At 45.9% G+C, this 26105-nt stretch overlaps 1 protein-coding gene and 1 pseudogene across 2 annotated transcripts in view; one reads left to right on the top strand and one right to left on the bottom strand.

Annotated features, from left to right (window-relative positions):
- Positions 1-2251: 2251 nt before the first annotated feature.
- Positions 2252-3738, bottom strand: LOC307206142 (STING ER exit protein pseudogene; annotated as a pseudogene). Its single transcript has one exon. The product of its transcript is annotated as an STING ER exit protein pseudogene (transcript).
- Positions 3739-18293: 14555 nt separating this feature from the next.
- The window catches only part of RBPMS (RNA binding protein, mRNA processing factor), a gene marked incomplete at its 5' end in the record, with an annotated part of 78725 nt that continues 70913 nt past the window's right edge, over positions 18294-26105 (top strand). The window contains 2 exon segments of the mRNA XM_079959917.1: positions 18294-18431; positions 18433-18552. Coding sequence (XP_079816043.1) covers positions 18294-18431; positions 18433-18552 — 258 coding nt within the window.

Below are 26105 nucleotides of genomic sequence, written 5' to 3'. Positions count from 1 at the left end.
TGGGATAGCTGCGCAGCCTGCATTCGCTCCGTAAGACGCACACACATTTCCCCTTACTTTTTAGGAGGGAAAAAGTGAGTCTTATAGAGCAAAAAATACGGTATATTTTTCAGAATATAGTCCGGCTCCCCGCAAGGTCTGAGGGGCAGTGGACCAGCCCCCTGATGAAAAAGTTTGCTGACCCCTGATCTATACACAGCTTAGTATCCTGGTTTGGATGGCCGGCAGTTTCCTGTTCCGTCCAGCAGTTTAAGAAGGAGAGACAGACAGTAGGCCTGATTTGACCCCAAACACTCCCTGATTATTGCTCTGTAGCACCGGGTGCAGGGACTCCTAAAAGCTGCCCAATTTTCTTTTGTAAAGGAAAGCAATCCCATAAGTAGAAGTCCTAGATGTCCTAAATCAAAGTGGGGGGAACTCACCAGACAGTACAGGGATGAAAAGCCTAATTGGCAGGCAGACAAGCCGTCCATGTGATGCGAAACACACCAGAGCTCTGGCGGCCGGCTGGTAAAAGTCAAGATAACTGATGGGGGAACAGCAAGTGATATCAGCAAATAGGCAGCTGGACACAGCTACAGACCAGTGGCAACACCCCAGAGATGTTTCTTTGAAGGGGAACCAAAATATTTAGGCAGCCGCTGAGCTTGTGTATACACAATACTCTTTTAAGGTGGTACGGTGGTAGTTCCAGGGTTGCCTGCCTTGCACACATTGTAGTCCCCACCCCCCCATGGCTGCTGTTCAGACCTACAAAATCTGCTTGACCAGGTAGAATGTGGAAGAGAAAACTTGAGGCTGCAATCTCAGAGTTCAGGGATTGCTCACCTTTTAGGCCTGTGGGTTTTTGGGGTTTTTAAGAGAGTGCTATGTGGATGCAACCACCTCTGGTCATTTATGGCTCCTTCCCCTCCCAATAGAGAGAGGGAAAAACTGCAGCACAGAGATTTCCTTTTTTTCCAAGGGATCTGTGTAAAATTCAGTTGTATTAATCTCTTGGAAAGCACACAGAAGTGAAAGGAGAAATGGGAAAGAACATTACTCTTCCAACTTCTTCCTTTAGCTCTATGTACTATTAAAGGGGAAGGGACGCGGGTGGCGCTGTGGGTTAAATCACAGAGCCTAGGACTTGCAGATCAGAAAGTCGGCGGTTCGAATCCCTGCGACGGCGTGAGCTCCCATTGCTCGGTCCCTGCTCCTGCCAACCTAGCAGTTCGAAAGCACATCAAAGTGCACATAGATAAATAGGTACCGCTCTGGTGGGAAGGTAAACGGTGTTTCCGTGTGCTGCTCTGGTTCGCCAGAAGCGGCTTAGTCATGCTGGCCACGTGACCCGGAAGCTGCATGCCGGTTCCCTAGGCCTATAGAGCGAGATGAGCGCCGCAACCCCAGAGTCGGCCACGACTGGACCTAATGGTCAGTGGTCCCTTTACCTTACTATTAAAGGGGGGGGGAAGGTAGCTACTCTCATCATTTCTTGGGGGGGTAGGGCAGGGAGGGGGCAAAACTCAGAAGATTCCTGGTGCATCCATAGACTTGAGATGTCAATATGCATTGGCTCAAACACAGATTTTACACTGGGTTTACTTTACAACCTGTAAAGCTTTTTTAAAGAACGATTTTCTAAACCAGAAAATCCATCTTTCCACGCAGGAAATTATATGGAGGTGAATTACAGCAATCTTACGAATTTCCAACATTCATGTATTCAGTGTGGCAGCAACATACACGAACTTTTCGTAATGATCATGCACTTTTTCAAAAATGTCACTGGAAAAAACATAGGCAAATAAGTAGAATGATTAACGGCTATCTAAACCTTATAAACTAGTATCCACTTAAAAAATAAACTAGTATCCACATGTATAAGGGAATGCTTATTAAAAATTGCACCTATATAGCATTGCACAGCAGTGGAGAATTCTGAAACAACACCGATCTTATGGGGAAGATCCCTAACATACGTAAAAGTGATATTGTAATGACCCACCCAAACTTTGTTAAATCTCTGGGGCGGTTATGTGTGCAATTTGTGTACTTTTTGGACCTTTGGAACTGCTGTACAATATTCTCTATTGAGGGAGAAATCCAGTTGTCTTGATGGATCCTTTTTCCGAATACTCTATGAATGAGATGCAACTTACTTTTATATTCTACTCCTTGGATGAAGAGGGATTGCCCCGCCCCCCAGCAAATACCACATGAGGAAAAGGTTAGATCCCCTCACCATGAATTTTTTCAAACCTGTATGTAAGATGCTGAGTCACATTTAACGCCACCTGTAGTTAGGCTTTTAGTATCTCCATGGAATACTGCTTTGGAGCCCCAGAATAACCCTCTCCCATCTTCCAAAGCAAATTTAACTTCTTTAACAAAGAAATTTAACTTCTTGCCAAAGGTGACGGGGATGGGTTGGAAATGACATACCACATGAAAATAACTTATTAAAGATCTATTTTTTTGTACATTTTGCTTCTAACTCCATCAATACAAACTTGACATATTGCCAGTAACACGGTAATTTCTATATACACCTGAAGATACAAAAACGTAACTCAGCACAACAGAGGCAGACTAACGCCTCTCTGCTCGCTCTTGGGAGAAGGTTGCTTTGCTTTTGCTAGGAAATTAAGGCTGCGGTGCTTCCTAGAAATGCAAAATTATTATTATTATTATTATTATTATTATTATTTTGGGAAATGTTTCAGAAGGCACATGGTGCACACAAGCCTCCCTAAGAGGATTTGAATAATAAGGACACAGGGGTGGGGTCCATGATTTTGGTTGGGGGGGGGCAGAACCTCAGATTTGTATTGATTTACGGCCCCCTTGGCTACGCCCATGGTGGTGTGTGCCCCCCACCCTTTCCCCTCTAAGAAACGACGCATCCCTCTCTCTGGACGTTTCTTATTTGAACTGCTTGTCGATCAGAGTGCCTTTCCCTCTGCCCTTCTTGCCTCCCAGCTCGGCCTCTTCCTGCAGCCGCCTCTTGCAAGCGCCCTCCCTGCGCAGCTGCTTCTGGATCAGGCGCGCGTTCTGCGCGTACGACTGGGCCACTTCCTTGGCTTCGATCTCCTCCTCCTCCTCGTCGACGGTGGAGACGGTGACCGAGCCGCACTTGCCCATGTCCTTCGTCCGACGGGTCACCATCACTTTCTCGGGAGGAGGAGGCGGCTGCTGCAGCAGCTGCAGCTGCTTCTGGGCCCAGCCCTGCCCGAACTGGACCAGGGCGCCGTCGAGCACGAAGGTGGCGGGCGCGCCGTCGGGCTGGTGCCGGTAGAAGAGGAGCAGCCCGCACCGCGCGCACTTCTTCCGGCACTGCCGCTCGACGCCGCCTCCGTCCCGGCGGAGATAGGCGCCCTCGGGCTCGTCCTCGGCGTTGCAGAGCTTGTAGACGTGCTTGGCGGCGTCGATCACCCGCGCCCGGTCCCGGGGCCTCAGGGGCAGCTTCTCCAGCGCGCAGTCCAACACCAGCACCATCTGCCCGCACAGACAGTAATAGACGTGCAGGGGCTTCTCGCCCTCGCCGTACTCCTCGCGGTCGCGCGTATCCGAGCAAGCCAAGGAGCGGGACACCACCTTGGGCATGGCGGGCGGAAAGAGGGGCAAGCCGGCCAGGAAGGAAGGAAGGAAGGAAGGAAGCCCCTCCTTCTCGGATATATACGGAGAAATGCAAAATGCCGGCACGCTTTGCACTTCCGACGGAGCTGCCGGGATGCGCCGCTTGCAGCAAGGCGCGCGCTGGCGCAGAGCGAGGAGACGCTTCGCGCACAGCTGGATGGAGCGCCTCCCTCTCCTTTAAAGGGGGTGGCTCCATGCTGTTTTCAGTTAATTTAACTTCAAGTAATCATTAAATTTAATCCAATCTTCTTGATACTCATTAAATTTAATATGTTAAGTTAAATTACGGTAACTGAAAACAGCTTGCAGGTACTTAATTGGCTTAGGATTTTATTTCAGTTAAGTGATGAATTAATATGTTTAATTTCATAATGTGAAGATCTAAGGATGTTAATGTTTAAGTTAAATTTTATAAGAACTGTGATTTGGAAAACCGTTAAAAGGATATGCGATGAAATTCAACCAAGGGGAAGCAAGGAAGTCACATAATAATAATAATAATAATAATAATAAATAAATAAATAAAAATTTATATAATAATAATAATAATAATAATAATAATAATAATAAAAATAAATAAATAAATAAATAAATAAATAAAAATTTATTTATATCCCGCCCTCCCCAGCCGAAGCTGGGCTCAGAGCAGCTAACAACAGTAAAATGATAAAACATTCTAAAATCATTTCATTATAAAATTAATTCCAATCAAATTGATGGCAACCATTGGGCTAGAGTTCTATGAGGATTACCGAAGGAGGGGGTCAGACTGCTTTGGCCAAAGGCCTGGTGGAACAGCTCTGTCTTGCAGCCCCTGCGGAAAGATGTCAGGTCCCGCAGGGCCCTAGTCTCTTGGGACAGAGCGTTCCACCAGATTGGAGCCACAGCCGAAAAAGCCCTGGCTCTAGTTGAGGCCAGCCTAACCTCTCTGTGGCCTGGAACCTTCAGGATGTTTTTATTTACAGACCATAAGTTCCTCTGTGGGACATACCAGGAGAGGCGGTCCCGTAGGTACGAGGGTCCTAGGCCGTATAGGGCTTTGAAGGTTAAAACCAGCACCTTATTTTTTTAAAAAAATAATTTTTTTTATTAATTTTCCAGTTTTTAACAAACACAACAAAGTAGCTCTTAAGATATATTTTAAACTTCTTCCAGTCTTCTTCCACAGTCTCTTTCTCTTGGTCGCAGATTCTGCCGGTCATTTCTGCCAGTCCCATAAAATCGATCACTTTCGCCTGCCATTCCTCCAGTGTGGGTAGCTCTTGTGTCTTCCAATACTTTGCTAGAAGAATCCTTGCTGCCGTAGTAGCGTACAAAAAGAAGTTTTTATCCTTCCTCGGCACCAGCTGGCCGACCATACCCAAGAGAAATGCCTCTGGTTTCTTATGAAAGGTGCATTTAAGTACTTTCTTAATCTCATTATAAATCATTTCCCAGAAGGCCTTAATCTTTGGGCAGGTCCACCAAAGGTGGAAGAAGGTACCTTCAGTCTCTTTACATTTCCAACAATTGTTATTGGGCAAATGGTAAATCTTCGCAAGCTTGACTGGAGTCATGTACCACCTGTAAATCATTTTCATAAAAAACCAGCACCTTAAACCTGATCCTATACTCCACCGGGAGCCAGTGCAGCTGGTATAGCACCGGGTGAATGTGATCTCGCAGTGAAGACCCCATAAGGAGTCTCACCGCGGCATTCTGCACCTGCTGGAGTTTCTGGGTGGTTTTGTCAGTCCCCTGTTATGTTTATGGTGTATAATTTTCATGTGAAATAATAAAAAATTATAATAAAAAATAGATATTGGTAGAAAGTGATATTGTTAATGGCCATCTGATTGTGCCAAGCTCTGCCTCCATTTTATAGCTGGCTCCACCATTTTGTAACGGATGAGCCTCAGTAATTTTCAGCCATCTCAAGGAAGCCCCTGTGCACACACTGCAAATATAACCAGGCTTAATAGGAGTTCCTATTAATATAACTAGGTTTAATAGGAGTATTCTCACACAGAGAATACTCAACTTCTCACTTATATATCATTCCCAGGATATATATAATGTTAGGTTGTAAATGGGCCTGAAAATCCAGAGGTTATGCTGAAACTGGTCCCCAAAGGGCTGTGGTGGAGTGGCTACTGTCTGCTGGAGCAGAGGAAGCAAATGCTTCTGTCAACAGACGTGAATATGCTCGCTTATGCCTGCCAATTTGTGAAATTGTGGATTAAGGCAACACTGGGCTTAAATCCAGGGAGCGTGAGGACGGCCAAGAGAGCAGGGCCATTCAAAAGGAGAAGGGTTGCTCTTGAACAAGAGGCCTGTAGAGACAAAAGTCCCAGGGGACAAAGTAAAATGACACCTTGAGCCTCAACGCAGCTTCTGCTAGTTGGAGCACTTTTTAAGGGTGTCCCTTCGGCCTTAAACGGAGGAGTCCCCAGGGCCCCTCACTTTTGAGAAAGGAATTTGTTCAGCAGAAGCATCAAAACTCCTCAGGAATCCTCAAACAATAGAGGGGCTGTTCTCCAACCACAGAGGAAGAGAAACCTGTTTATCTATTTTCGTTAGAGAGCATCAGGGGATTTTCGAGGCACTGTTTCTGATGCGTCATATAAGATACAGGTTAATAACATTGGAAAAACCATCTTGATCTGGTGTCGCTTGGATATCTTGCAGAGCCCCAGTGCTCTTTCCCTGCCCACATAAAATTTAAAAAACCAAGTGAAAAAAGGTAGTAAGTTATTTATTTAGTAGCTGCAGTGTTTCACAGCATTGTTGGAGAAAGCTTGCTCACTATTTTGTCACATTTTGATTTGTCTTAAAGCTATTGATTTTTGCTTTTTCTCCTTATGGAATGACACAACTTCCTGTGTGTGTGTGTGCGCGCGCGCGCGCGCATGCGCACACGCTTTATTAAATGAAATATGGATTGTACAAAGACATATTTTCTCATGTCAAGTCCAAATGTATTGCTAATCTTCAGTTCTAGTAGAAATGGGGTGACATTGTCTACATTCCCCATACTAGCCATAGTTCAATAAAGTTCTATCATGTCCACAAATTTTAGCATTTTTTCCTACTCCAAACGATTCCAAAGACTTGAACTAACTAGCTAACTAAAATCCCACCTTTTACGCTGATGGAACCCAAGGTGGTTTACAGATAAAAAGAAGAACCACTAAAAACATAGAAAAAGCAACTATTAAAATACAATGAAACATTGATAGGATGAATATTTTTTTGCGGGATGTCCCAACCATGTCATAATTTTAGCTGATTGTTGCTAAACTTCTTCTAGCTACATGATTATTATTTTTTTTAAAGATGTGGTGAGCTGAAACTGGATACTTCTCTCATTATACCGGTAATTGTTATTATCACTCTGGTCAGTGACCGAAAACGATTCATTCATTCATAATTATTATTATTTCATTGCAATACAGTAAGATCGCAACTTGCGCTCATTTAACTTGTGTGTATTCAGCTTTTACACGCATGGCAAATAAATAAATAAAAGGGCAGAGTTCTGGGAAAAATGACTTTCACAACCCCATGCACCATTGAACCCAGTGTGTTTTGCCGATAGGCGATATTTGCTTTAGGCACGATCCCTGGAACTTAACCCCCCACATAAGTTGCAAGCTTACTGTATATCAAGGCTCACTAGTTAACTGGACTTCAGCACTCAAGTCAGAAAATGGAGCTTTTGCTTGGCAATAGTAATAGGAAAACAACAACAGGGAAAAAAGGACTTCATTTGCTTTTGCAGTAACAAAACAACATCAGTCTTATATGGAAACCAGCGCAGTGAAGGGTTACAAGGATAACTGACAATTTTTCTTTATTTTATTATTGCATTTGTATTTATGCCTTGATGACTACCGTATGTAATTTGATAGTGTATTTATTTACCTGGTTTCACGCTTAAAGTCATTGTGGTGTACTGTTAGAGTGGGTGGAACTAGATACAATGGTGACTATAGCCAGAATGAAATGTGTGAGGAGTTTGCAGGATTGCATCTTTGCATGTTCAGACCCAGAAACCTCCCCACTAAATAAATTCACACGACTCAGATTTTGGTTTTTCACAGAATTTAGGCCACAACTTTATTGATTACAGAAAGTGAATGTTTGCATAGGCTCTGGTTCCACTAGCTCCCTGCCATGCAGGTAGCGCTGACTCAGGGTTCCAGCATAGGTCAGTCAAGGGTGAACACCTGGATAAGCGGAAAGCCGGGAACAGGTTATCTCCACCACCCAAATGTCCCCCTGGACTCAGGCATGGGCACAACCCCATCTCAGGGGTTGACCAAACCATTGAGTCCCTGGATTCCTTTAATGGAATACCCTTCACATAGGGATGGCAAGAGCGTTCTCCCATCCCTATCACCTGAACCAGAGCCTATCCGCAACCTTACAAGTTGTGACAATTTGCTACGCGGCAGGCGAAACCCAAATGGCGACAGCCAGTCAGCCAAGTGGGGAAAATTCCTGCCGTGCCCCTGTCCCAACGACAGACGACACACGATGGCATAGCAAGGTCAAGCGCAAAGCCCTAAAAGTAGGGAGAGGTGGGCGGGTGTTCCGAATGCACGTGCCGAAAGAGGAAGCTCTGGGTCACATGCATGGGTATAAATAGGTTCCTCGAACCGTTTGGACTGCATCCCATTGGCCAGATTGCACCCAGCTACGAGGGACCTACCAATCGGGTGTTGTGGCTGACCAACTGTACCCACCCACAACACAGGGTGTCGGTTTCCAGCTCTCACCACAATACGTGCCCTCTTTAAGGGAGGACCCGATTTATCACCCCCCCCCCCGTTCTCTCTCTCTGCTTCCCCCTCCCTCCAAATCTCTCTGTGTTTTTTGGGACGTGTGTGTCCCCCCCCCTTCAGTTACTGAATTGCTTTCCAAGGGCCCAAAGTGATTCCTTGTACAGTAAGCCAATATAGGTGTCTGAAAAGATAATAAACTTCAGATTCCGCCAGGCTCCATTGGGCGTAGTAGCCAGGATTTATTGAGTGGGGGGCAGGCTTTATGTTAGGGAGGGTCAGAACCGAGTTATCAGCGATGCAATTGGTCAGTTACTTAAGCATTTTTATTTATTTACTTGATTTTTGGGGAAGGGGAAGCTGCACCCTCTGGCTATGCCCATCCATTATGACTGGCAAATTCTGCCAGATTCAGCCCATATTTGTTCTGGCACCACCCCTAAGCCCGCATTCTACCCCCAGGGTTCAGGAACTGAGCAAACCCTTAAGTTTACCCCCCAGTTCTTTGCAGCTTTGCTCTTCAGATTCCAATACTCCAAGTTCTCACCCCAAGGTCTCTGTGTCTCAGAACTGCTTTGATTAACTGCTCAATTTCTCAATTGTTTATCTTCTATACATACCAGCGGGAGGCCCATTCTCCACTGGAAAGAGAACAGTACTACAGTAGCTAGAATAACAAGGGGGGGGGGAAATTGCTGTCGGGCCACTGGCCGTTCTCTCAAGGAAATGGACCGTTCTGCCAAATTAATGTTTTTCTACACAGTGTTGCGGTGGGGGGTGGGGTGCAATAGTTCAGGTTTCTGTATGTCACAATCCAAGTTCCTATGCACGCATGCACACACACACACACACACACACACACAGTCACAATACAATGAAAAACAACCATCCAGGGTTGGGGTGGGGGGAGGGCGTGACACACACACACAGAACAAGTAATTTGGCCATCCATTTGATTATATTTGCTTCCTGGCTTTTGTTTGGTTGGATTAATGCAGACTCTCAAGCGTTTAGAACAGGGGTCAGCAACCTTTTTCAGCCGTGGGCCGGTCCACCGTCCCTCAGACCTTGTGGGGGGCCGGACTATATTTTGAAAAAGAAAAAAAAATGAAGAAATTCCTATGCCCCACAAATGACCCAGAGATGCATGTTAAATAAAAGGACACATTCTGCTCATGTAAAAACACGCTGATTCCCGGACCGTCTGTGGGCCAGATTTAGAAGGCGATTGGGCCGCATCTGGCCCCCGGGCCTTAGGTTGCCTACCCTTGGTTTAGAAGATGGAAGTAGAGACATTCTTGGGCACTTATGAAACCCCTATTTTCCAATGCAGGACCACAGCCTGGGGAAATGTGTGCATCCCTGACACAGACATGTTCATCTTGCGGGCCTTTTCCTTCCAAACACCAGTTGCTACAAACCACGGGCGTGGATAGAGTGCTCTTGTGCTCATGTTCTGTTTACTGGTTTCCCACAGTCATGTGGTTGGCTACTGTGAGAACAAGATGCTGGACCAAATGGGACGTTGGCCTGATCCTGCAGGCTATTATTATGTTCCTCTCCCATGCTGAATTAGTTTCCTCTTCAAACATCTGTACTGCCCTGATTTGGAATACAGTGGTACCTCGGGTTACAGACTCTTCGGGTTACAGACGCTTCAGGTTACAGACTCCGCTAACCCAGAAATACAGCGGTACCTCGGGTTACATACGCTTCAGGTTACATACACTTCAGGTTATAGACTCCACTAACCCAGAAATAGTACCTCAGGTTAAGAACTTTGCTTCAGGATAAGAAAATAAATCGTGCTCCGGCGGCACAGCGGCAGCAGGAGGCCCCATTGGCTAAAGTGGTGCTTCAGGTTAAGAACAGTTTCAGGTTAAGAACGGACCTCCGGAATGAATTAAGTACTTAACCCGAGGTACCACTGTACATGTTATAGAAGTTATGTATTTCTATACACTCAAACCTTGGCTCCCAAACACCTCCGTTTTTTAACGTTTCGGCTTCTGAACGCTAAAAACCTGGAACTAAATGGTCTGGTTTCTGAAAGTTTTTCAGAGGCTGAACGTCCAACGCAGCTTCCGCCTGAGTGCAGGAAACTCCTGCGACCAATCAGAAGCTGCGCCTCAGTTGTTTAACATTTCGGAAGCTGAATGGGCTTCCGGAATGGATTATGTTCGACAACCGAGGTTTGACTGTACCACTTCTAAGTAAGTGTGTACTATCCCAGGCTAAATTGGGAGTAAACCCTAGGGGAAAATCTGTACCCATGGCCTTGTGGGACATCTTCAGAAGAAGAAAAGGCTAAGGGGTAAAACCTACACAAATCTGGAGGTGAGTCCCTAAAACCAGAGGTTTTCAACCTTTTTGAGTCCACGGCTCCCTTAACCAACTACATTCTTTCTGCAGCATCCTGTGGGGCTCAGGAGCCCAGTTATGTCACCCCTTGCCTGCAGAGCAGGCAGCCTCTTACGCCTTTTTTGAACACCCTTCCTTGTGGAGTGTTCCCTCAGCCTCTTCTCCCCTCTCCTTGGGAGTCCTTTGGTCAGCAGCTTCCATCCCTGGTCTCTGCGCTGCCCACCCCGCCCCCAAAAGAGGTGTTTCCCAGAGGCACCATTCGCCTGTGGAGCTTGTAGCCAGGGCTGCTGCAATAAACAGCTGTGTGAGCCTTTGGGAGGCAGAGATGGGAGAGGGCATCAGAGGACGGAGGGAAGGAAAGAGGGACAGAGGCCAGTGTTGCCCGCAGGCCGCAACACTCCTGACTATCGGCACCCCAGGGTCTGAGCAGTCCAGGACCTCCATACACACTGCCCAGACTTGCACCCTAGAGAGGTCACTTTGTTGCTGCTAATGCAGCAAAAACAATGCAGGAGGCAGCGGTTACGAGTTACTGTTCTCTGCAGCCACAGCAGGTGCTGTGATTCTTTAGCAGTTTCACTTCACCTCCAGAGTCACGCCCCGTTTTCTTTTGAGACGGACAGATGGCAACAGCAGAAATCCCAGAGCAACTGTTAGTTGGAGCAGGAATGGTTTCTAGCAAAGTGAGAGGAAGTGGCAGTTCTTTATCTGTCCAATAGCTAAGGCTAGGCTGTTCTGCTCTTTGTGGCCCTCGTTCCTGCCACTGACGAAGGGGGAAAGAGTTCCTGTCTCCTGTACTTCCAGGAGACCATATAACACCGGTCTTGAAAGACCTACATTGACTCCCAGTACGTTTCCGAGCACAATTCAAAGTGTTGGTGCTGACCTTGAAAGCCCTAAACGGCCTCGGTCCAGTATACCTGAAGGAGCGTCTCCACCCCCATTGTTCTACCCGGACACTGAGGTCCAGCATCGAGGGCCTTCTGGCAGTTCCCTCACTGTGAGAAGCCAAGTTACAGGGAACCAGGCAGAGGGCCTTCTCAGTAGTGGCACCCGCCCTGTGGAATGCCCTCCCACCAGATGTCAAAGAGAACAACAACTACCAGACTTTCAGAAGAAATCTGAAGGCAGCCCTGTTTAGGGAAGCTTTTAATGTTTGATGTATTACAGTATTTTAATTTTTTTTTTTTTAAGCCGCCCAGAGTGATAATTTAAAAGGAATTATCTTTTTTATTTTTTAGCGTTTGCTAGTTTTAATTCTACAGTGGTACCTCAGGTTAAGTACTTAATTCGCTCGGAGGTCCATACTTAACCTGAAACTGTTCTTAACCTGAAGCACCTCCTTAGCTAATGGGGCCGCTGCGCCACCGGAGCACGATTTCTGTTCTCATCCTGAAGCAAAGTTCTTAACCTGAAGCACTATTTCTGGGTTAGCGGAGTCTGTAACCTGACGCATATGTAACCTGAAGCGTATGTAACCTGAGGTACCACTGTATTAGCATTAAAACTATGTATCTTATAATTCTATTAAAAATACAGGGAGCAGCAACAACAGAAATATCGCAGCACCAGCCCTTTCCTTAAAAACAGTCAGTTCCTAAAGACCTAAAGAATCAGTCTAACTTTCCCAAGAAGAGAGTTCCAAAGTCCATTTTCATATGTTTTGGGAGGCCAGCTACAGTTATACCAACTGAGTAGCATTAACACCCCCAAAGGCTCTTATTTCTCCCACAGCCACATCCTTGGAGTCAAGGAGAGATCCTGCACGTCTCACTTTCCGCTTGCTGTTTTGCTTCTGGCCCACATCACTGCATTTCAGCTCCCAACTCAGGTTCTTTCCTTCTGACAATCTCTGAGTTCAGGGAGGTGCCCCACCCATTTACCGTCTGGCACAGAGCTCCCTTTCCTTTGTTCTCTTAATGCCCCATCACCCAGGTGATCACCTCATTGGGCTTATGTTTTAACATTTGCTGGAACCAGGGGTTAGAAGGAACTCCCTCCCCCCCCCACAAACTCATAAATATATAAAGTCCCACCATGCTGTCAACTTTTATTGAGTTTTCTTTTAAAATATCTGTGGTTTCACATATTTTCTAAGTTTCAACCCTAATACAGTGGTACCTCGGGTTACATACGCTTCAGGTTACAGACTCCGCTAACCCAGAAATAGTGCTTCAGGTTAAGAACTTTGCTTCAGGATAAGAACAGAAATTGGGCTCCGGCGGCACAGCAGCAGGAGGAGGCCCCATTAGCTAAAGTGGTGCTTCAGGTTAAGAACAGTTTCTGGTTAAGAACGGACCTCCGGAACGAATTAAGTACTTAACCCGAGGTACCACTGTAACAGTATGTTGCTCTCTGTACAGCTGTGATTTCGGGGAGACCTGGACGGTGAACCTACTCAAGCAGCTATCTGGGAGAGAGAAGGAAAGTAGATTGCAAGGAGATTTGTTCTGACAGAGCCTGGGAAGCATCCCAGCTCTTTTAAGGTAAATACCATAACTTACTGGACAAGTGTTTGGCAATTATATAAATACTGGCAAAAGTCAAGCAAAGCTAAAAAGAGGCGCTGCCTTACAGCTGCTAAGGAAAACTCCAAGTCGTTTTCTTGTTCTTGACTGCCATATATGGGCTATTCCATGACATTTCTGTAATGCTTTGCAGTGTGGCACATCTCATCCCTGAAGAGAAATTTGTGTGCAGGTTGACAGGTGTTTCTCCTAAAGAAAGGTAGAATCAGATGCCTTCCCTCCCCCTTCATGCTGTCTGGCACCTTGTCCCTTTATGCACGGTGCTCCAAGGATAGCCAGAAAAATAGGAACAGCACGCCCATAAAGCCATCAAGCACAAACTGATAGACAGATGACTCCTTCAATCTTAGTGTTTCAGGGGACAGGGAGCAAACAAACACCGCCCACTTCCATCTTATTCTGGGAAAAAATCACTGTCCCTGTGTGTTCTGCACTGACAGTGTTCTTTGAGGTAAAAGGCTCTTCCCAATACGTAATCCCAATACGTTCAAAGATTGCTGCCCTCTTCTAATTATGAACAAATTGGTTCCTTGTCTCTCTCTACATCTTCACTTGGTTTTGGGGGGTTTGATGAGTCACTGTTTTTGTTGATTTGGAAATATTTTGGTTTTTATGATGTTGGCATTTTTCGGCGGCTTAATGTGTCTTTGTGGATTTTGCATGTACAAGTTCATTGATGTAAGCTGTTTTGGAATTTTCTTCTCCAGGGGGAAAAAGTGGGACCTAAGTTAAAAAAAAAGAGGGACACGGGTAGCGCTGTGGGTTAAACCACAGAGCCTAGGACTTGCCGATCAGAAGGTTGGCGGTTCAAATCCCCGTGATGGGGTGAGCTCCTGTTGCTCGGTCCCTGCTCCTGCCAACCTAGCAGTTCGAAAGCACGTCAAAGTGCAAGTAGATAAATAAGTACTGCTCCGGCGGGAAGGTAAACGGCGTTTCCGTGCACTGCTCTGGTTCGCCAGAAGTGGCTTAGTCATGCTGGCCACATGACCTGGAAGCTGTACGCCAGCTCCCTCGGCCAATAAAAGCGAGATGGGTACCGTAACCCAGAGTCGGTCACAACTGGACCTAATGGTCAGGGGTCCCTTTACCTTTTTAAGTTAAAAAAAGAAAGAAAAAAAAAAACAAACCAGCATATTCGGGGAAAGATGGGTGGCGGCGGTGGGCAAGCTGTCTTTCAGCAAAATTCATCTGCCAGAAGTGGCCTAAGCGACAAAGACATTATTAAGTTCTCTAAAGAAACCCAGAGTTCACTGGAACACAGATTGGAAACCACACCGTATAGGACAGAGGTGGATAACCTGTGGCACTAGGTTGCATGAGGCTTTCGGCCTAATGTCAAACCCCTTTTTGCAGGCTGTTTCCTAATGACCTCTGGCAATCTGTCCCACCCTTGGCTGTCTGATGGGTAACGGCAGGGGAGGGGTTGCAGAAAGAGAGAGAAAAGAGGGTGGCAGAAAGCAAGAAGTTATGCCCTCCTTTCACTGTGGCCACTGGCAGAGTAAAAGCTGCACATCCTGGGTCTAAGGTACCAAATATTCCTAATTGATAGTACAGTGCTACATCGTGTTACATACACTTCAGGTTACATATGCTTTAGGTTACAGACTCCGCTAACCCAGAAATATCACCTCAGGTTAAGAACTTTGCTTCAAGATGAGAACATAAATCGTGCTCCGGCAGCACGGCAGCAGCAGGAGGCCCCATTAGTTAAAGTGGTGCTTCAGGTTAAGAACAATTTCAGGTTAAGAACAGACCTCCGGAACGAATTAAGTACAGTGGTACCTCAGGTTAAGAACTTAATTCGTTCTGGAGGTCTGTTCTTAACCTGAAACTGTTCTTAACCTGAGGTACCACTTTAGCTAATGGGGCCTCCCGCTGCCGCCACAAGATTTCTGTTCTCATCCTGAAACAAAGTTCTTAACCCGAGGTACTATTTCTGGGTTAGCAGAGTCTGTAACCTGAAGCATATGTAACCTGAAGCGTATGTAACCCGAGGTACCACTGTACTTAACCTGAGGTACCACTGTACTAGAAAATGAAGCATAGGTGATACGTACTGTGTTACCTCTAGTACCCAAGAGCCACTCATTTGTAAAAAGAGACACGATGCTGTCTTCTTACTTGGTTGGCCTCCTAATGCCTAGCAGAAACAGTCTGTGGTGTGTTATTTGCTAAGTGTGTCTCCCTGTTCCTGCTATCTTACATTGCCACAACTAGGAACCCGCCCCCTGCTCTGAAACAGAGTCTAAACACCAAGCTGGATGTGATGCAAAAGTTCCGTGACTGGAATGCCCACATTGTTTTTCCTTTCTGAAAAGTCTGCCATAAAGGACCCTTATCTGAAATATGTACAAAGCACAGGGCGGCAGGCCTCTAAGATTCCCCTCCTCTGCATAATTTCCTTGCGTCTCTCCTCACCCTCAAACCCTACGCAGTGCTATTTTGCCCTTACTGAGAAAACTTGTGTTGCCCATGTTTATTTTTCAAATAAGGGAAAAAAGAACAGCTTGGGGTTTCAGTGGGAAAACAGTATGGAAGGAAAGGTTAAGAACTCTCCTCACTGCATAGGCCCAGGTCTGGATTGTGCCCTTCCCCTCGGCTGCGTTTTGCAAAAGAAAAAAAAACACTGGAAATTCATTTTATATCACTTCTAGTTTGACCCTAAAATATATTATTTTAGCACTCTTTTGGGTCCATAATGTCAAAATATTGTGGGGCATGTATGTGTGTTTGAAATTAACATAGATATTCTAGTGATTTTCTGGCATGTGGTTCTTTCAACTACTGTCATAAAAATAAAAGTCAAAGTCAAAGAATATGAAGATGCAGCCTCCTTCACACACTGAATCAACAGATTGAAACGGCTTCAAAGGAGCCACTTGTGTGCTGTGCTGTACTGTCAGCAGTGAGCTGTGCCTTTAGAAATGTTAGAACCATTATAAATCCTTTCTGATCTTCAGACTTATTTTTAGTGACATGAAGCAGGTATCATGTTGATCAGCCTCAGCGTGAAGCCTTCCTAGATCTAATGACTTTTGGATTTGATGCAAATTGGTGGGCTGATTTATTTATCTGTGCTTGTAGAAATGATAATGATAATTAATAGGGAAAATCATCTGCGTAAGAAGAACCTGCAGGATCAGGCCAGTGGCCCATTGAGTCCAGCATCCTGTTCTCACAGTGGCCACCCGGATGCCTGTGGGAAATGTACAAGCAGGATCCATGCACAAGAGCCCTCGTCCCTCCGGCAGTTTCCAGGGACTGATTGTTGTTGTTGTTTAGTCGTTTAGTCGTGTCCGACTCTTCGTGACCCCATGGACCAGAGCACGCCAGGCACTCCTGTCTTCCACTGCCTCCCGCAGTTTGGTTAGACTCATGCTGGTAGCTTCGAGAACACTGTCCCACCATCTCGTCCTCTGTCGTCCCCTTCTCCTTCTGCCCTCCATCTTTCCCAACATCAGGGTCTTTTCCAGGGAGTCTTCTCTTCTCATGAGGGGGCCAAAGTCTTGGAGCCTCAGCTTCAGGATCTGTCCTTCCAGTGAGCACTCAGGGCTGATTTCCTTAAGAATGGAGAGGTTTGATCTTCTTGCAGTCCATGGGACTCTCAAGAGTCTCCTCCAGCACCAGAATTCAAAAGCATCCATTCTTTGGCGATCAGCTTTCTTTATGGTCCAGCTCTCACTTCCATACATCACTACTGGGAAAACCATAGCTTTTACTATACGTGGCTGGTAGCCATCAATAGCATTTTTCTCCATGAATTCGTGTAATACTCTTAAAAGTCATCCATCACTGCCTCCTGTGGAAGAAACTTCCATAGTTTTAACGATGTGCTGCGTGAAGTACTTTAATTTTATCTGTCCTAAGTCTTCCAAAATTCACCTTCCACAAGTTTCAGTGTTTTGAGGGTGAAAACCATTTTCTATCCACTTTCACCCTCACATGCATGATTTTATAAACTTCTATCATGTCAACTCTCACTTGCTTTTTCTATAAACCAGGAAGTCCCAAAGGCTGCCGCCTTTTCTCATTGGGGGGGGGGGTGCTCCACCCCATTGATCATTTTGGCTGCCCTTTTCCCAAGTGTACGTTTTGGAGGTGAGGCAACCAGAACTGTATTCAGTACAGTGGTACCTCAGGTTACAGACGCTTCAGGTCATGCGATTTCGGGTTGCGCACTGCGCCAAACCTGGAAATACCGGTATGGGTTACTTCTGGGTTTCGGTGCTCGCGCATGCGCAGAAACACTAAATCACGTTTTGCGCATGCGCAGAAGCGCCAAATCGCAACCTGCAGACGCAGCGCTGCAGGTTGCGAATGTGCCTCCCGCACGGATCACAATCGCAACTTTATATTCCACTGTATCCCAACTGTGGCCCCTTCAAACATTTTATGGGGGGTGGTGGTTTGAAGGGATCCCGACCCCAAGGCGTTGGCTCCTTCCAACTGTCTGACTTCAACCCCCAAAGGCGCAGGCTCTTCCATTGTCGCCAGAGACAGACAGACGCCAACAACCTGGGTTCGAGCCCCAGTAGGGGTGAAAGATTCCTGCGTCGCAGGGGGCTGGACTAGATGCCCCTCGTGGGTCCCCCTTCAAGTCTACGGCGAAGCAAGTTCACACGACCACTTGTCATTTGCCGTTGGGTTTGGGAGTCCATCACCCTGCGAAGCTCCTCCTTCCCCAAGCCTCGACGCCTCGCTTTCTGACCCGCCTCTCTTCACGTGCTCGGGCCGGAGGGTTGCTGAGGGGGCTCCCTCTCCTCTCCCTCGCGATTAGTCGACACCCCCCAACACCCCCCTCCTCCTCCGCCGCCGCCGCTCCCTCCCACGTCGTCCCAGGGAGCGGGCGCCAGGCGCGCGAGCCACCTTCCCCGCCAACCAGAGCCAGGCGCGCAGGCGAGGAGCTCGCGGCTCTTCCCCTCACGACTTCCTTCCACGGAAAAGAAGCCGCCGCCGCCGCCTCTTTCCCGCCCCTCACGCGGCTCGCTCGGGGTCTCTCTCGCCGTCCGGGAAGCCCTGCATGCTGCTGAAGCAGCTGCCGCTGCTGGTGGCCAGGGCGAGAGCCCCGCTGCTTCTTCGCCTTGCCTTGGCGCGCTCGCCTGCCCAGCAGCAGCAGCAGCAGCAGCCTCACCTCAGCCCAGACGCGCCGCGGACGGCAGAGGCGAGGAGGAGGAGGCGGCGGCGGGCCAGGGCGCTCCGGACCGGCGGAGGGAACCATGAACAGCGCCAAAGGCGAGCAGGAGCACAGCCCCGCCGAGCCGAACCTGCAGGAGGAAGAGGTACCTGCCGGAGGGGAGGCGGGCGGGCGGGCCAAAGGCGCTGCCTCCCGGGCTTTCGCTTCGGAGCGCAGGGGCGGCGTGCGCCATGGGCTTGTCCGGGGAGCCCTGGAAAAAGTTTTGGGGGAAGAGGGGGGGGAGCGCTTCCAAGCAGGGCAGTCGTAGAGCTTTTCGGACACCCCCCCCCCATCCCTGCCACCCAACCACTAGCCCGTCCCTTAAAACGCATTGACACCGAAGCTGCTCGCTCCGTCCGCTTTGGAGAGGTTGCGCAACGCTTGGAAAAGGAAAGGCGCGCCGAAGCTTGCCCGAAGCAACTAAGGTTGACCTTAGTTTGAACGGTGAAAGTGGGATGGTTGGGTGGGGGGGGGCATGGGAGGCGAACACTGTGTTTCCCCCTTCCTTTTCTCTCTTGTGTTCGTGCGCTTTCTCCCTGTAACCGAGTTGTCCCCCCCCCCCCGACTCCCCACATTCAAAGCAGAGTACTCCTTTTAAAAAAAAAAAGCAAGCCAGGCGCTCTGATTAATAGATAACGTATCGAGCGCATTCTTTCCCGATGAGTTAAGATGCAGAGAACTTGCACTTGGGCAAATCTTAATTCAGAGCCACCTTGGGGAAAGGTCGTAGTCAAAAAAAGCAAAGCGTGGCAAAACACGCAAATGAAGTTGGCGATGCGGTTTGGCAATATCGGTAAATGGTTTAACTCAGTAATAAAGCAGTGCGAGTGGTTTCCATCGTTCGAGATTGTTGTACCGCATTGTGTTGCCCGTTTATGGTTCAATCCTATATGCTTACTCAGAAGCAAGCCCATACTGTTCAGTGGAAAACACTCCTAGGTAGGGTCGCGTATCTCATAGGATTGTATATCTCATAACATAAGTAATTTCCTTGAAATACTTGTGAGTTCTTGTAAGTTTGAGGTACTAAGCCAGGCTTTATGTCTTAACCACCACATCCCACTTATACACTGTCTACTCAATTTAAACCTCCCTGTGTGTGTTTTGAATATTACAACCTTAGAATGGGATAGGTAGCCTGTGAATTTATAACGCCTACAGCATTTCTGTTCACAGTCTCTTTTTGCAGGGTGATAAACAGTCAAAACTCAGTGTAGTAGGACCTTAGGTATTTTGTTGGAGGAAACTTTGCTTTTCCTTGAAGTAGACTAATCCACAAAACCTTAGTGCTGGGATGATATTGTTAGTCTTTAAAGTGCCATAAGACTCTTCGGTGCTGTTGTTGTTTTGCTACACAGCTCTGAAATAAAGAAAGATGGTTACTCTTGAGCAGGGGTCAGCAAACTTTTTCATCAGGGGTCCACTCTCCCTCAAACCTTGTGAAGGGCCGGACTATATTTTTTTGGGGTGGGGGGTGGGGGGGAGAATGAATTCCTCTGCCCCACAAATAACCCAGAGATGCATTTTAAATAAAAGGACACATTCTACTAATGTAAAAACATGCTGATTCCCGGACCATCCGTGAGCCAGATTTAGAAGGCGATTGGGCCAGATCCTACCCATGCTCTTGAGGCTGGGAACCTGTTTGGGAAATAATTAAGGCAGTAAACTACCCAGATTAACACTTCAAGCCTATTATGAAGTGCTGCTGATTCACAGATCCTAGAAGGATGAATGGTGGTTGCATGGAACAAAACACATTTTCTTAATAGAAAAACATTTCCTTGTATCATGTATTCATTCTGCCTATCTGTGGGAATTACCGTATATTTATAGGAACACGAATATGTAGGTTTCTTCATCTATTACTATATATAGGCTTCTAAGCATTGGTTCAGTTTGTTTTAACGTGGTAACTTGCCCATATAGGTAAGAATGAAAATTCTAATGTTTGCATTGTTTTTCAGGTTGCCGCCAAGTACTAACCAGATAGTGCTTGCGATCAGCAACATAAACCGCTATGAAATACGTATATGTATGAACATTAGTTACTATACTGATTAATTAATTTTAGGCATGGTTTGGACAAACTTTGAAAATTTTGTATTAGTAGAAGTTCCCTTTTGGGAACTCCTGCAATGTGCTTAAATTCGGCATAAGCTTGCCTTGTATAACAGCCGTGATATTTGTTAATGGGGTTGGTGGTTGAGACTCTTCATTGCCCTATCACCTTAGTTGAAGGAAGAATTTTTAATGATTTAATAATCTTGTTAGCGGCGAAATCTGGTGGTGGCTCGGAAAATATTTATGGTGCAACCTGTTGTCCTGTGATGATGTGCAACGAGGTATTGTAACAATGCATTCATACACGGCTTTGATGCTGTGTGTGTCCTTTTGGCCTCTGGTGTCAGCCTTGGGACGTGCTTGGCTCCTGAAGTCCCAATGGAGAGCATTTTCAGTGGGTTTTGGGGGAAAGAAGTTATTGGTGCTGCACTACCCAAGTGTTTTCCTGGTCCCTATCATTTCACCATTGGCAGCAAATAAGTAATGAATGGGAAGCTAAGGATGGAAGGAGAATATGGGAGTCCCAAGGCACTTCTGTTGCTTCACCTACCACCTGTCTGCCATTTGTTTGGTGGTATTAGTTTTCTAAGGACCTTCTAGTAGTGTTGGGCATGGGCAGAGGATTACATTAACTTCTGACCCTATTCCAACCTTACAGTTTATGGTTCGTTTATATAAATGTGACTTAAATCTTGGCAACCTCACATCTCCTAGAGATCTGTGCTACCATAGATAAACCATTTGGAGGTAGTGCTGACATCAGTGCCACTTTACAGCAGAAGCCTCAAACAAAGAACAAGTCTCTGTCTCAAAGAGCTTTCAGCCTAAAGTTTGATGGCAACTGTGCAGCAGGTTAGCAGTGCTTCTGAAACAGATAACTGTTCAGTGTAGTGTATCAGTCGTGGATTTTATACTTCAGTGTTTTAAATTCACTTGTACTTAACTTTGTATGTAGAGACTGTGGTAAATGGGCAGTGTGGGAAAAGGAAGTGGGTGAAAGCGAAAATCGGACGTAGCGCTGATGAAGGACCATATTTCCATTAATTATCTCATCCTTCACTTGTACACACCAGCTTGTTTCATTCATATGTTTGCATTCTTCCATTATCCCACAGTTTCTGCGCAATAAGGTGCACACATTTGCTACCATTAATTTATTGATATATATTTTATGCAGAGTTTAGTTCGTTTATTTCCTTGGGCTAGAGAAATGTAAAAGTCTGTGAGGTGGATTGCTGCTTCCACTAAATACAGGGAATGGAAGTGGAGGACCAGAGTACATGTTACATGGGAGGTCTGTGATTGGATATCCCAATTTATTTTTCTTTACTTAGAAACTTCCAGGGTGCATGTGTTCCTAGTGTGATCCGGGAAATGGTACTGGTAGTATTTAATGCTTTCTTAGTACCATTTTGTCAATGTAAACCCCATCGCTCAAACTATTAGCCAAATTGTGGGGGAAGACCATTTGTGACTGCCTGTTCCCCCCATAATAGCATCTCTGTGTGGTTAAGCTGAAGGGTTAAACACATCTTCCCTAGTGGTTCCCAACCTTTTTTTTTGGCTAAGCCCCATCTAAGCATCTCTAAAATCCTGATGCCCCCCCCCCCATGACATATAATTCTTATTACTCAAAAAGTGAACTCCTATTCACGTGGAGGAAGCCTAAAAGGCCATTAATTTGGTCTACACAAGCTTCCAAATCCGCCCTCTAAAAATCAACATGCCCTGTGGGGCATGTGCCCCACGTCGGGAACCACTGCCCTGGAGCTATTGCCCTGATGAAATGAAGAACCCTCCTCAATAAGGAGTGGCTGCTTTGAAGTAAACAAAAAGTTTAGCAAATCTTCCTCATCTCTTCTACTTTGGCTCTGAGGTGCATATTTCCCCCCAAGGACAACTCAGTAAGTTCATGGCTAAGATGTGAGCCCAGGTTTCGAACTCCAGATCCTACCTCTCTTTGCCCAGCCAAATGTCCCTCATAACCTGCAGCATCGCCTAACAAATTGAGGAACCTTCAGGGCTGTAGTTGGTGTTATGTACTGAAGTTCTCACCCTGGGCCAGCAGGGGGATACTGTAGATAGTTTTCACTCAGGTCCGCATATGCAAATAAGGAATTGAAAGTGACGTTCAGTGATTGGATAGTTACAGAAAGTTGTTACTGTTGCCATGTAGTTGAGCTCTATATAAGCAGGCTGGCTGAACCCTTCAGTTCAGTTCAGTTCTGGCCTGTGAATAAACAAGAGCTGTCTGAAGAACCGCTGTGTCGTCTGATATGTTCACCCACAACTTAACAGTTGGCACCTGTCTTGTTCATGTCTTGAAGTTAGGCTGATAAACTGTGTGTAGAGTTGCCAGAACAGATGTGCAATCAGAACAGTGCATGTTGAGGAGAGAATAGGGGATTGGCGCCATAAGAACCTTTCATCAAAACTTACGATTTACAATAGAGCAGAAGGCCGAGACCTGTAGTTATTCTAGCAGCTGAAAAAGAGACTAGTCATTTCTAATAACTGTTCTAAGAAAGGGAGAAATTGCCTGAAATGATGTTTTCTAACCACTGTGTAGTATATAGTTGGTGCCTGAAACATCACTGTTAAGGACTGTTTCTCATGTCGGTGCAAACGGAACTCCCTTCTGATGGAAGGACCAGGTCTTGTTGTGATGATATCTACGTATGCTGAGCCAATACAATAGTAATTTACCACCTAGTATGGTCTTTTTGTTTATTAAAAACGAGTTACCCTCTGAATTACTGGTATAGGTTTTTACTGCTGTGCGGTTGTCTGCCAGATGGCAAGACTCTCTGCATGGTGAGTTGGTTGTTGCTGGATATAGAGCAAAAATGACAGTGGCATTCCCCTGAGCTGGGTGGCAAACGTTCAAGTATATTCTTCTTCAGGTACTGCTAATCTTCCGTATCTTTTCTTAGTGGCATATCAGTTTTTGTTATTTCCAAGTTCTGTTGCTGTTTGAAGTGACTTTACCTTTCTGAGCTGCAATTTAGAAGATTTTTGTGCTTAAGTAACCCCTCCCCCCAGATATCAGTCTCAGTGTGTCTGAAGTTGTAATTTTAGCAAGTGTAGATATGAGTGTCATAGGACAGATCTTTACTATACATTGTAAGCACACCCAGTACACATAGTGCTTAGAATTGTAGATCGGGGGGGGGGGGACTACAGTTCCCAGGATTATTGGGGGGGGGGAGTCATGTGCCTTAAATGTGCATTTGATGTGCTTTAAAAATATTGTGTGCTCATATTTCATCTTACTATTTATATTGTTTCATAAACAGTGGTAGTTTTCAGTATTTGATTTGGCTTTGAAAAACTCTGCTATGGAGATAGTTTACACATAGGCATGAGCAATCTAATTGAATCCAAATCGTGAATGCAGTGGTACCTTGGTACTCGGTCAGCTTGGCTCCCGAACAAATCGGCTCCCCAACGCCACAAACCCGGAAGTGAGTGTTCCAGTTTGTGAATGTTTTTTGGAAGCTGAATATCCGACGTGGCTTCCACTGCTTACGGTTGAGTGCAGGAAGCTCCTGCAGCCAATCGGAAGCCGTGCCTTGTTTTCCGAATGGTTTCGGGAATGGATTATCGAAGTTCGAGAACCAAGGTACCACTGTAATGTATGATTACACAGTGCAGTAAGGAATCTAGCTATGGAGACCCATATGCATATCTTCTTGGCTGGATCAGAAAGCTTTGGCATGAAGTAGGTGCACATTTCAGACAGCTAGTCTAGGTCAATGTAGGATTTGCGTTCTGGACCTTCACATTCTCTGTAGGTCTTGCTGACTTTTTTTTCAAAGTAGGCAATCCACTTTTTTAAAAAAGTCAACGACCTACAGAGTTCCAGAGTTTCATAGCAAGCTAAAATGGTGATGATAATGCAACAATCCTATCTCTGCTGTGTTAATTAACACCTGTGCATGGGACGTGAAACCGTTTTCTTGAATCAAGCATAAACAAAAAGAATCAAACCTCTTGATAAGTTCTGGATGATTTGTGTTTATCACCAATTAATGCTGTTGTGAAAGGTCACGGTATTTACCTTCTGTATTTACAGTATATTACGTAGAATTATTGCAAGCTGTACTATTCACATTTCATAGCTGTTTGACCTCCCTGTTTTTCTGTTTATACCTCTGTAATATATGCATGTATGTACGTATACACTCTCTCCCCTGGGCCATAGGAGGATAATCTTTCATGCATCAGATGAAATAAACTCTGTTCACGAGAGCTTGTTCCCAGACTCTTCCTCCCCTTTTAGATGCCTTTTTCTTCTTTTCAGCTCATTGCTCAACAACAGTATCTTCGTGAACATACATTTTCATATTTATTTAACTGCTGTAGTTATTAAAAAATATTTACAGTCTTCCATTCATCTATTCACATACCAGATGGGATACAAAACATAAATTTAAAAAACACACAACAATAAAAACCCACCATTCAAAGTACACAAAAGCAGTTAAAAGCAACAGGTCAGGCTAAAGAGCCATTAAAATGCCTAGGCAAATAATTGAGTTTAAACCTGGTGCTAGAATGATGTCAGCACTAATTGCACCTGTGAGTGAAGGGCATTCCACATTCCCGGTGCCACCACCAAAAAGGCTGTATTCCTCACCATGGGCTCACCCGCAGCAGTCAAATGCAGAGAAAAGCCTTTTAAGACATCATAGTTACAGTCAGCTTAGCATAAGGGAAAGGTGTTCCTTTGGGTATTTTCATCCCAAGCCTTTTCGGGCTTTAGATGCAGGTGCCAGCACTTTGAATTGGATTTGAAAGAGAATAGAATCAGTGGGATAAGATTCCACCCAGCTGCACCATTTGAACACTTCCAGGTGGTCTTCAGTGGCAGCCCCATGTACAGTGCATTGCAGCAATTCCCTTTGGGAGGTTACTAGAATTTGGGTCACTGTGAACAAACTGTTCACTGTCAAGGAGCAACTGCAGCTGGCAAAGCGGCCGGCTCTGTGCCACTGAGGCCACCTGTGTTAATGGTGACAATGCTGGATCCAGGAATACCTGCACACAGTGTACCTTTTCCTTTAAGGTGAGTACAACCCTATCTGGAAAAAGCTGCCTGCCTGATTCCACAGACATGAGAACCACTTACTCCTACTCGTGATTCATTGTCAGTTTATTGGCTTTCATCCAGCCCATCACCAAATACAAACCCTAGTTCAGAAACCGCATAGCTTCACTTGACTAAGCTGACAGATGGAAATAGGTTCCATCTGCATCATTAGTGGTCTTGTTCAAGGCTCCAGAAGCCTTGATTCTGGCAAGGGACACCTTTTCCCCCTTTCCTACTCTCCTGAAATCTTCCACAACTGCGCTGCTTGGTGCTAAACAGCTCAGGATTGGTGCTGGCTCACAGCCCCTGAATCCGAGCGCTTTATTTTTGAACAGTAAGGCAGGACTTCCCAAACTGTGGTCTGAAGGATCAGTGCTTCACACAGGTGGCTTGCAGCATGTCTGTGAAAATACTTACCATTTGACTTCTGTGGATTTCAAACTGCAGTACAATAAAATACATACAATGTAAGAAATCAAGGAAGCAGTAAAAATGCGATTGAA

The sequence above is a fragment of the Podarcis cretensis genome (assembly GCF_951804945.1).
Source record: "Podarcis cretensis genome assembly, chromosome: 17".
Lineage (NCBI taxonomy): Eukaryota > Metazoa > Chordata > Lepidosauria > Squamata > Lacertidae > Podarcis > Podarcis cretensis.
The sequence above is the reverse complement of the archived record's forward strand: the minus strand, read 5'-3'. Positions and strand labels throughout refer to the sequence as shown.